Raw genomic sequence first — 12,675 nt, 5'->3', positions numbered from 1 at the left:
CTGAGGGCCGGAGACCAGCACATTTTGGTGATCTCTTTGCTCTAGCACATCATCTAAATCTGGTAATTAGCTGTTGAGTTGAATGAAGTGTGTTTGAGCAGGAAAATCATCAAACTGTGCAGGACTTCAGCCATCCAAGACTGGAGTTCCCTCACCCCTGCCTTATGTGGTGTGCCCAAAGGTGTAAATGTTTTGATGTAATGTTTCAGGATAGGTTTTTGTACACCTTTGTTAAGCCCCACTGCCATATTTGGGATGTAACAGAATAAAAGTATTAGGAATAGATTTTCAGAATACAGAAATAACGTAACTGTATTCAGTCCAAGTTACATTTTGAAAATAGAATACAGGGGCTTTTTTTTTTGGAGAATACTTTTACAGTTCAAAAGGAACATCATCAATGCTTGTTTATTAACTATTTTAAAACTAATACACAGCATCTACCAAATATGCTTGTTAGATGAATTCTGAAGGGGACTTCAATTAACGGCTTCTTTGCAAACACTGAAGTTCCTACTAAAGCCTGAGTAGACTGATAAACCAATGTGATGTCAGTTATTAATCTTAGTGTTACTGATCACTACTAAAGCCTGAGTAGACTGATTAACCAATGTGATGTCAGTAATTAATCTTAGTGTTACTGATCACTACTAAAGCCTGAGTAGACTGATAAACCAATGTGATGTCAGTTATTAATCTTAGTGTTACTGATCACTACTAAAGCATGTGTAGACTGAATGTACAGTTAGCAGTGAAACAGATCACTTTGCTTTGTTTATCACTTGCGAATGTAAAAATAGGGACATGATGCATTAACCCATGATGCTGAGCCCCACAGCATGCAGGAGCTTTGCATGTTTAGTGTACAGTTCATTCTCCTGTGCACCTGTTTTGTGAAAAGATGGCAAATCAAGGTTACTAATCAAAAGTTTATGTTTTTTTAGTGTATTGGTGAGTCTGTCTTTTGTTTGGTGGGCCTGGCAGATAAACGTGCCATCAGCAGTGAAACATAATGGCCTTTTTTTTAAAAGTGTCAGGGGTAATTCAAGAAGGTAATCCAAACCTTAAACATAGAACCTAACTAAAGCTAAAGTTTTGTGTAACTAAAGATTTGTAACCAAGTGTCACGATTGGCCCCTCCTGGTCCTGTCCATGTGCATTTGTTTTGGCCCAGCCCCCTCGTTTCATGACTCCACCCCTGATTGCCTCCACCTGTTTCCCACCTGTCCCTTGTTATCCTGTGTTATTTAAGCCTTGTGCTTTGCCCTTTGTTTCGCTGGTCTTTGTTGGATGTTGCTGTTTGAATTATTGTCTGAACTGTTTGGTCATGTGGTGTGTTTCTCGTCATGTCTGTACCTGAATCGATCCGTGTTGGCTACGTGAACCTGGACCGTTTAGACTATGACCCTGGATTTGCCCATAATAAAAGTCGCTTATCTCCACATACGCGTCTGCAACCTCGCTCCCCGTTACACCGTCACATTTAGTCAAATTTGACTACAGCTTTTTTTTTTATCATAATACTTATACGTCACGTATATTCATAAAGAAATGAATGTAATGGTCATTGATAATCAGTTGCTAATTGCTTTTTGTTTAATTTATTCTGATTTGTTGATTTGGTGTGACTAAATCTGCACTGTTGTGTTTTTACATGTCTTATTTTAGAGTTTTATCATTTATTTTGATAGAGTAGAAGTAATTTTTTGACCTGCTACTTTTTTACTTCTTTATGGTACTTTGAGTTGAGTTCAGGCTACTGTACACACCTCTATGTTACCAACAACATTTAAAAAAACTCAATAATGTACAACAAATAAACAAATGCCTTAAGACTATTGCAACCCTTTCATGCACTACAACGTTAGCAATTCTGCTTTCCACAGAATTTTTTCTCCTAGAATTCATTCTAGTTGTGAGGTGAATTTAAATAAAATGCTAATTTTCTAAAAAAAGGAGAGGCAAATGTGGTTCAAAGTGGCGAGACCAGTTTTTGACTGCGGACAGAAATTTGTATTTCTGAACATGTGAAGGAAAGTTAGGCAGGAGGGTAATGAAGTAAAGTGGAAAATATGCATAATTCCTGAATAAAACATTATGCACCACATTTTATCAGTTTCACCCCAGCACGGGGGCTTGGTAGGAAGGTGACAGGGATCTTTTTATGCATGAGGAAAACCAAACACCATGTTCTACAGGAAAAGCACTGTTAAGCATGATGGTGAGAGCATGATGGTTCATGAGTGGTTCAATGCATCAGGCCCTCAGTGGCTTTTCATCACCTAATGAAATGGGAATTCTGTTAGTACTGAAAGAGAATCTGTGAGTTGAGGCTGAAGTTCATCAGGCCCATGCAACAACAAAGTGATTCAAAGCATGTGAGCAATTCCACATCACTTTTACTGAAAAAGAACAACGAATTTCAGACCAATACAGTGTCAGTCTAAAACTCACAAAACACAAATTACTAATATTTCCTGGTAATGGCATCCATAAATACTAGAATTACAACTCCAACATTCAGCTGAGGTTAAAGACAGCCTAACTGAGTTTCTGAACAAAGAGTGATCTGGGCGAGTGCTTTTGGACCTTCTTCAAACAGTAAATTAAATAAGCAATTACATAACCTACTTTAAGAAGTAAATAAAAGAACATGTACCATTCTGTGTTACGTACAACTTCTTATGTATTCAATGTTTTCCAGTGTACTTGACTTTATTGGTGCATGGGTTAGGTAGTATTTCAAAACTGCGTTGGTAACTGTGTGAATTGCAAAGGGCGGCAGAATCAACACCTGAAAGGGGGCAGTGGAGTTAAAGATGATTAACAGGTAGGCGTGTGGGAGCACACAGGCACACGCACACCCTTTCACACACACATACAGTACATAGACCAAGGTCTCCTCTGTAAATTAAAGTCATTAATAAAAGGCCTGAAAGTACAGATTTGGAGAAGATGTACAAAAGTCTGAACTCATGAGATGATGTCAGTACAAGCTCTTCATTGGCTGGCTTGTAATATGGGAAGTCTTTCGTTTCCTGAATAAAGCTAAGAGCTGGGGATGCGGAGTGGTTCAGGCTGAGGATGGAAGGAGAGGTGAGGAGAGAGAGATGAAGCTCTAAATTCAGGGTTCTTTTAAAGATGCTGTATCTTGGACAGTATGTTTGATATGAGTTCCAGGCTTAAAGATTAACACAATGAAATAGGAGAGGATGTCCTCCGGGGGAAGTTGTCCCTCCTCTCTTAATTTCTTGTTTGACCAAATGATGAGGTCAAATCTAATCTCAACACATTTCCTGAATGGCTATGCTCTGGCTAGTTTTCAAATGGCATCTGCATTCCAGATTCATTCCCCGATTCCTGCCCTGTTTTTCGGCACCATCTCAACACACCAGCTGCCTTTTATATTGTGTGATTATTGTGAAAATTTCATGATTAATGGAGCAATACAAAGGCTCTAAAATCACTTGGAGTAAAACCTGTTCACATGAACTTACATTGAAAGGTAAGAGAGTGTTTGCCTTCTCCCATCTTAAAGGCGTCTGCTTTTAAAATAATAATAGAAGACAAATGATCTTATTTCTAAGTTTCTTGTATAACAAGTGGTGAGGAAAACAGTTTGATTTCTTTGATGCCTTTTATTTTTCAGATCACCCAAGGAGAAAGACATTCTAATGAAATAAGCCAATGCTTTGGTTTGATTGATGAATTACTGACAGATTGAGAGTGACTATTTTTGCACTACTGCAGCTTTCTTTTTAAAGTGTTTTCTTATTACCTCCTCATCCAGCAAATCTAAATAAATACATACACACACAAGCTGCTTATCCTCCTGGGCCACAGGGGGTTTGCTGGAGACTATCCCAGTGGTCATTGGGTGGGAAGCAGGAAACATCCTGGACAGGTCACCAATCCATCACAGGGCTCTGAATAAACATTTTATCTAAAACTAATGGAAAGTTCTGTTGTTTGTTGAGGCCACGGAGACAAAATTAGTTTCAGTTGGCTTTCTAAAAAGTGATCCTTGCTATGGATCAGTGGCTTTTTACAGTCTCGCACCTCCTCAGACAGTAGACTTCCTGCTGTGTAATCCTCTCTATCATGCACATTCAAATGCATATTACCATGAAGCATATGTAAGACATTTAGAATTTAAAAAGTGTGAAAAAATGGTACTAAACTGTCACTGGGGTCGTACTCTCAGGGCTACCTTTAGTTTGAAAATATAAATGGTCTTAAGACCATCACTGTACCTTTCAGGGTATTTTTACATTGCTTGTACAAAAGTGTATTTATCTATTCTCTGACTGTGTTCAACAGACAGTTTTTTTGTTTTTTAAGTGTTTTGTTAATGTTAACTTCAAAATGAATAGTATTTATTAAATAAATAGTGCTAGTATTTAGAAATAAATAGTGTGTATTCTAGTCAGTGTGGACTTTCTGTTAGAGCTCATGGCTGCAGAAGACTGAACTACCTTCATTTGTACTTATAAAGGGTGCAACATTAATATGAGCGCACATATAAGTGTGTGAGAGTCTGCAGCTGTAAAACAAATAGAGGTTAATAAAATATTTACTAACCCAAGCCACAGATTGTCACGCTTGACCCCTCCCAGTCCTGTCCATGTGTTCATGTTGTGTTTTGATCTTCCATGTGCATTTGTTTTGGTTTCCTAGTCCAGCCCCTTGTTTTGGTGACTCCTCCCCTGATTGTTCTCCCCTATGTTTCCACCTGTGTCTTGTGAACCCTCGTTATCCCTCTTGTATTTAAGCCCTGTGTTTTCATTAGTCTAGTGCTGGTCTTTGTTGGATGTGTACTGTTTAATGCTTGTGTTGGATGTACTCTGTAAGCTTGTTTGATTGGTCTGAAGTGTTTGGTCTTTGTACTGTGCTTGGATGTACTGTTTGTCATGTCTGTCCTGCAATCGCAACTTTTCAGCAAAAATCAGACCACCTTGGGAGGCACATTGTATGTCCGTTTTACCCTCTTGGCTGTAAGTATATCTCAGTGTGTGCTGATGTTGTGGAAACTTTACAGACTCACTTTGCTCTGCTTTAACCTTTAAGCCGCTTTTCTCGCCTCTCTGGAAACCTCTCCGTGACTTTCTTGTAAAATGTCTCTCAATGTTCAACTTTTTATGAGGTTGAAGGCACTTCTCATCCTCTAGCTTCTCGTTTGAATTGTCCTGTTCCACTGTACTGCTGCGCCATTTAAGGTGGAGCGGGAGAATTCGAACGAGAAGCAGGAGAAAGAGAAGCTGACTTAAGTTGCAGGTTAAGCGTATCAGGAAACCACTGATTTATTCATGTAAAGTCCATTCATCTCCAAATTATCAATTCGTTTCGTTCTCTGCATTGCTGCGTGATCAACAGTCTGCGTCAGTCTTCAGCGTTAAAGGTTGGTGAATTAGCAGCTCCACAAATCTAGTTCTGCTGTGGAGCTGCAGCAGCTCTGCAGCAGCGGAGAGATTATTCAGGCCTGATTCTCACCCCAAACTGAGCCACAGTCACTGATGAGAATTTTGAGGCTAAAGTATTGCTGAAATTTAATAAAGACTCTGAATGTAAAAGTCTATACAAACACCAGACATGACATTATGAGCACCTTGTTTCTACGCTCATGTTTAAACACTGTGTTCACTCACTGTCCACTGCGTTAGACACACCTGCATTGTCGATTCACCCTGCAGATGTAAAAAGAGATGACATCTCTTGCTGTACGGTATGAGCTAATCATCCTGTAGTCCTTCATCAGTGGTCACAGGATGCTGTCGGCTGGATATTTTTGGTTGGTGGACTACTCTCAGTCCAGCAGTGACAATGAGGTGTTTAAAAACACCAGTAGCACTGCTGTGTATGATCCGCTCAGACCAGTGCAACACCAACTAGCACACCAGCACCACGTCAGTGTTACTGCAGTGCTGAGAATGATCCACCACCCAAATAGTACCTGCTCTGAGGGTTCTTGGGGGTCCTGACCACTGAAGAACAGGGTAAAAGGGGGTAACAAAGTATCAGAGAAACAGATGGACTACAGTCTGTAACTGTAGAACTACAAAGTGCAGCTATACAGTAAGTGGAGCTGATAAACTGGAAAATGAGCGTAGAAACAAGGAGGTGGTCTTAATGTTATGCCTGATTTGGAGTATCTTGCTGAAATGTTTAAATTGGAGCAGGTTTATTTCAACAGTTGACAGTGTTTTGCACAAAATTCTCTGGTTTGTATTCGGTTATTTTTGTTGATTTTTCTCAGGAAAAACTTGGAATGATTGACTTTGCCTTTAATAGGTAAGTTTGATTGTTGGTCACACTTTCTGGTGATCTTTTTGTATGTTTGCACCTTTTTAGTCGTGTGTTTCTTCCTGGCACAGGATTAAATGCAGTGTCTTGTTCACACTATCAGTTGGGCTTGTTTGGTGTGTCAGGTGGAGATTCACAAACAGGCACTCTGACAATCGTGCTTGAAAGTAGCTAAAAAGTAGCCACTACTCTTTCTGGAAAAGTAACTAAATTGTAGCTAAACACAAACTTTTCAGTAGCTGTCCCAACCCTGAGTTATAGTTAACGCATTGTAAAGGGAAGCTGTCATGTTACACTTGTATTTAATAAATGTTTTTTTTTCTGACAACAGAGATATTTTCCATTTCTGTATAATGCTAATCCAGGTGGATCTAGCCCAGAATTCCGATCAGTGCGTCTCTAGTTCACACGGATGGAATTTAACAACTGCTCAGTGGTTTGAGTGTTTTCAGTAAATGAGTTTCCAATGCTTAAGTACAAGGAATTGTGTTGCAATTATTGTGGTAATCAATGATGCTCTATAGATGTTGCAGACTGATATTGGGTTGAAAAACGCTGGAGTATTCCTTAAGAGGGACGTCTTTCCCCGTATTACTCTGTATGAGATTATGGCCTGAAGGGCCTGCTGTTAAAGATCAGGGAAGGTATGGTATGTCTGCACAGAGGGAGCTGATTGGTGATGAATGTGCTGTGTCGTGACTTCAACAGACTCTTCTGAGCTGAGACAAACTCCATCCCTCTCTCTGCCCCCCACCCACATAAACAGGTGTGCTGGACCAGAGCGGTTGATCCATCACATGCGCACACACACACATGCACACACATACATCCCTCCTTGCATCTCCCTGAATGCTCATCCCTGACTCAATATAGCTAACCTCATAATCAAGCTTTAATAAACACAAAGGCTGCTGTTGAAGAGAAGCGTCATTGGCTATTAGTGAAATGAGCGGGTGATTGCTGTACGGGGCCCTTCCACTCAACCCAGTGAAATTAATGTTATTCTGGGACTCCCATTCACCATGTTAAAAGAAATGTGGTGAGAACTGACAGATGCCATATGGCTCTGCTTGTATTATTATCTGTATGTGGATATACACTCACTTTATTAGGTACACCTTGCTAATAAAACGTTAGACCCCCTTTTGCCTTCAGAACTGCCTTAATTCTTTGTGGCAGACTTTCAACAAGGTGTTGGAAACGTTCCTCAGAGATTTTGGTTGGTTATTTGAGTTCCTGCTGCCTTTCTATCAACTGGAACCAGTCTGCCCATTCTCCTCTGACCTCTCACATCAACAAGGCATTTTCGTCCACACAACTGACCGCTCACTGGATATTTCCTCTTTCTCTGACCGTTCTCTGTAAGCCCTAGAGATGGCTGTGCGTGAAAATCCCAGCAGATCAGCAGTTTCTGAAATACTCAGACCAGCCCGTCTGGCACCAACAACCACGCCACGTTCACAGTCCCTTAAATCCCCTTTCCTCCCCGTTCTGTTGCTCGGCCTGCACTTCAGCAAGTCGTCTTGACCACCTCTACATGCCTGAATGCATTGACTTGTGGCCGTGTGATTGGCTGATTAGCGATTTGTGTTAACGAGCAACTGAACAGGCCGGTGAGTGTATGTGTGTGGTGGAGTGTTCAGAGAAAAGGTGTAGCCTATATACAACCAGAGTTTGTTTGAGAGAAATTTTAAATCTCCCTGAACTTATAAAGCACTTTTGTCTCAAAACCTCTATTTAAAAAGTCCAGCAGCTCTTCACATTGAACAAATGAACCGATAGAAATGGTCCAAAATGACTTGGAATGAAACCTCATCTTAGTGCATGCTTGTTAATGCTTCATTCTAGTTTGAGTTGTTCACTAACAGCTGTCATTGATTCAACATTGACATATGGTCAGAAGTGTTCACTTATGGTCAGTGCTGAACAATCCGCATTCAAAAGTCAACACTCAATGTTGATATTTTGAGTATTTTTCGATAAATAAAGTGTGATGTTGAATTAATGACAATATCAGGAGAATATATCAACAATGAAATGCCAATGTTGATTCAAAAGCCTAAAGATATGAGCGGGGTGCTTTTTTATTGAAATGAAATAAAGTTCAATGACTCACTGGGACCTGTAAATTGAGCTGTCATTTGATATGATCTTCCTGCGGTAAAGTTGTCTGAGATACAATGTTTTGTTACAACAGCTACGCCGTCTACCTCTGTCTGCTTCATTCTTTCCACTGCCTTGAACGGTAAGGAAATATCACAGTCAGTGACACAAATGTTCCCCCAGGAGCACCATAAACATTTAATTCTAACAATCGTGCTGCTTATGTTTTGCAGGCCCAAGCCAGCCTGAAGATATTTGCTGTAACACACACCTGTCACTCTGTGCGTGCGCGTGTGTGTGTGTGTAAGTGCTTTAGCTCTACAGCTCTGAGATCTTTATTACGCTCAGTCTCTCGCTGTCTCAATGCTGTAATATGGCAGAGTGGTTATGAGCTGCTGAGGTGTTTTCTGAGACTCAGTTTAATTTCCTTGTCCAGACTGAGCCGTGGGAACTGACTGCAGACTGTGGAGGAGCAGTTATGAGCTGGGAAAAACACTGAGGACATGTTAACTGTGTTAAAGAAGGGCATATGTGCACACACATAAACACAAGCTTACACAGAATACAAATGACTCTCCTGGTCGCAGTGACCCAGGCCGCGTCTCTGTGCGCCAAGTCCAGCAGAGGATAGTGTGAGGAATAAGCAGCGTCGGGCTAATTAACAGTGCTGATGCTGGCCGGTGAATGAGGCTCGTTCAGCTGCTTAAGATCAGATGGAGCGCAGCTTGCTGGGCCACTGAGCACACTGACCCCACATACTTCAAAATGCCCTCTATTTCCCATCCTGCCCCCAAGAGTGGCCTCCATGCCTGTGGCTTATGTCTGTTTGTCTCAATGAATGTGTTCATACATATATGTGTGCCCGCATATGACTTAATGCCTTTATAGAACAGATCAAAAAGTCAAATGTTTCCTGTCTTAAGCTCTATACACTCCCACACAGTCAGACGTAGTCGTACATGCATGCACTGCTCATTCTAAGGACTCTTTTGTATCATGTGATAAAAACATCAGTGCATTTAAATTGGTGTCTATGAATATAAATCATGGTGTATCAAAACCTACAATTATTAATTCTATACAAGAACAGCAGTATCGCGCAAAATTTGATTACTGAGATCTATTAAAACCTGGGATTCATTTGTGTTTAATAGTGTCCATTTAAGTTTATATTTATTAAGTATAATTGTCATGGCTCTTGTATTCTAACTCTGCAAGTGTTCAGTCTTATCAGTATCTTACTGTTACATTTCGGATGAAAATAAAAGGGTGATATTCTTGACTCTGAGAAAAATTACAGAGAGCGACCTCTCCCATTGCTTAGGATGTCAGGAGCTGAAATAAAGGCCTAATGTGTCTGTCTTACTAGCAACATAATTAGTAACCGAGAGTAGAATCAACCAACAACAGATGGGACTAATTTTGTGAGAAAAAATGTTATTCTGGGAAAATTATTCTTCTGTAAAATCTTAGATAAATCACTTACTGTGAATAAAATTGTTGCCTGACCAACACGTTTCATTCAGATGTTAGCAACGGAAAACAGTGGTGGCAGCTGTTTCGCAATGTCAGTACACTGTAAAACTGCTACAAGGTAAAATATATTTGACGACATGTTACAAGCTTAAAATAAAACATGGAATGTTTTGCCTTTAGCTTAGTACTAACATACTACTAACTAAAAAATTAGCATTATTGTAAAGGTAAGTATTTTTATCCTCTTTTTTGACCGAGTTTTGACATTTATGTTCTGAACTGAAGACAAGACCTAATATAAATAAGTCACGATTTACCACCAGCTTTCAGTATAATCTGTACATCATTTTAAAAAATGCTCCACTTTATGTTACAGTTCCTTCCATTACCAATCCCCTCCTCCGCTGCACTTCTCTTGCTCCCACTGCATCATACACACAGGTGCTAATCGGCACTAAGTAGGCCTCCTCTAGTAAGCAACTTTGAGCACACCTGTGGACCGCACATCAAAGCCGTAGATCAGAGAGTCTAGCTCCAGTCCAGCCTGCACTAACACCTGCACTGGAAAAGCCCTGCCCTGCCAGTGATGACCTCTCGCACTCTTTCTCTTGTCTGCAGCCTCTCCCTGTGTAGTTTGAGCAAACATTATGTAGGTTGGCAGGTGGTGCACTGGTGACATTGCACAGGAAGAAATCTGTTGAATTAAAGCTTGTGATTCTGTCATGACAAGTAATTTAACAAGAGGTTGTTATTCTTTACATGAGAGTTTATGCAAGCGCAGCAGGGTTCACTAGGTCACAGTCCTGTAGTGAGTCCCGTCTGCTCCAAGCAAATCCCATTTTTTCTCCATCACGTTCCTCAAGCGTTTGTCTTTCACAAAGAAAAGAAGAGACCGTGACATGTATTAAGGCTTACTATGAGACCTATTATGCATAAAGGTCCTATTGCTCAGGAGTTGTTTTTATTTTTATTTTATTCATATCAGTTCCACTAATTTATACCAACAGAATTACTCATATAAATACGCACTCACCCTAAATACATAGTTGCTTTATAATGTAGAATGAAAGAACAAGCTTTTTTTACAATAGCTAAAGCACATTATCTGAAACTGTATCTCATATTTAAGTCTTATAAACAAATTCTGAAACTCATTTTAAACTCACCAACAGTAGTGCAATCGATTGAACAACAGTTACCAAAGATAATATTGAAGCCGTAACAACTTCACAATGACAAAAAAGCATAAATGCACATATTAAAGAAAATGAGCACTGAGGGAAAAGGCACATCTGAACTCCGGGTATTGTCTAAGAGCTGATTAAATGCATTAATCGCCCGAGCTAACGCAATGCATCTATGGGCCCGTCACCCAAACGATCATGGTGCATGTAGGGCCTGTCACCCAAGCGATCATGGTGCATGTAGGGCCCGTCACCCAAACGATCACGGTGCATGTAGGGCCCATCACCCAAACGATCATGGTGCATGTAGGGCCCATCACCCAAACAATCATGGTGCACGTAGGGCCCATCACCCAAGCGATCATGGTGCACGTAGGGCCTGTCACCCAAGCGATCACGGTGCACGTAGGGCCCGTCACCCAAACGATCATGGTGCATGTAGGGCCCATCCCCCAAACGATCATGGTGCATGTAGGGCCCATCACCCAAATGATCATGGTGCATGTAGGGGCCCTCACCCAAATGATCATGGTGCACGTAGGGCCCATCACCCAAATGATCACGGTGCATGTAGGGCCCATTACCCAAATGATCATGGTGCATGTAGGGCCCGTCCCCCAAATGATCATGGTGCATGTAGGGCCCATCACCCAAATGATCACGGTGCATGTAGGGCCCATTACCCAAATGATCATGGTGCATGTAGGGCCCGTCCCCCAAATGATCATGGTGCATGTAGGGCCCATCACCCAAACAATCACGGTGCATGTAGGGCCCATCACCCAAATGATCATGGTGCATGTAGGGCCCGTCACCCAAATGATCATGGTGCATGTAGGGCCCATCACCCAAATGGTCATGGTGCATGTAGGGCCCATCACCCAAATGATCACGGTGCATGTAGGGCCCATTACCCAAATGATCATGGTGCATGTAGGGCCCATCACCCAAATGATCATGGTGCATGTAGGGCCCATCACCCAAATGATCACGGTGCATGTAGGGCCCATTACCCAAATGATCATGGTGCACGTAGGGCTAATCACCCAAACGATCACGGTGCATGTAGGGCCCATCACCCAAATTAATATGATGCATGTAGGGCTCGTCACCCAAACGATCACGGTGCATGTAGGGCCCGTCCCCCAAACGATCATGGTGCATGTAGGGCCCGTCCCCCAAACGATCATGGTGCATGTAGGGCCCATCACCCAAATGGTCATGGTGCATGTAGGGGCCCTCACCCAAATGATCATGGTGCATGTAGGGCCCGTCACCCAAACGATCATGGTGCACGTAGGGCCCGTCACCCAAACGATCATGGTGCACGTAGGGCCCGTCACCCAAACGATCATGGTGCATGTAGGGCACCCAAGTGAGCATGGTGCATGTGTGGGCTTGTGGCCGACTTGATGTGTGGATGCAATGGGCCCCATGGTCTCAAACTACACATGGATGTGAATGCTTGGGCCTGTGGCCCTTAGTCGATGAGTAAATGCAGTGGGCCCATTACCCTGTTTAATGAGTGAATTCAATGAGCCTGATGCTCAGTCACTCTTCACTCGGACAGATTGCTTGTTGGGCACAAACTCCATGAGTGCCCCACAAGTTT

The 12,675-nt window shown here is 41.7% G+C and overlaps 1 protein-coding gene and 1 long non-coding RNA gene across 2 annotated transcripts; one reads left to right on the top strand and one right to left on the bottom strand.

Moving 5' to 3' along the window:
• The first annotated feature begins 4,820 nt into the window (after window positions 1-4,820).
• On the top strand, window positions 4,821-9,367 carry LOC108426745. Its single transcript, XR_001857802.2, has 5 exons — window positions 4,821-4,994; window positions 6,254-6,288; window positions 8,498-8,545; window positions 8,637-8,706; window positions 8,840-9,367. It is a non-coding gene; the product is annotated as an uncharacterized LOC108426745 (long non-coding RNA).
• A 1,855-nt stretch (window positions 9,368-11,222) lies between these two features.
• LOC119263708 (histidine-rich glycoprotein-like) lies at window positions 11,223-12,062 on the bottom strand. Its single transcript, XM_037540169.1, has one exon. The coding sequence runs from the start codon at window positions 12,060-12,062 to the stop codon at window positions 11,223-11,225; it is 840 nt and encodes a 279-aa protein (XP_037396066.1).
• Window positions 12,063-12,675: the final 613 nt, after the last annotated feature.

This window comes from Pygocentrus nattereri, chromosome 7, assembly GCF_015220715.1.
Source record: "Pygocentrus nattereri isolate fPygNat1 chromosome 7, fPygNat1.pri, whole genome shotgun sequence".
Classification (NCBI taxonomy): domain Eukaryota; kingdom Metazoa; phylum Chordata; class Actinopteri; order Characiformes; family Serrasalmidae; genus Pygocentrus; species Pygocentrus nattereri.
This window is presented reverse-complemented; position numbering and strand designations above follow the sequence as displayed.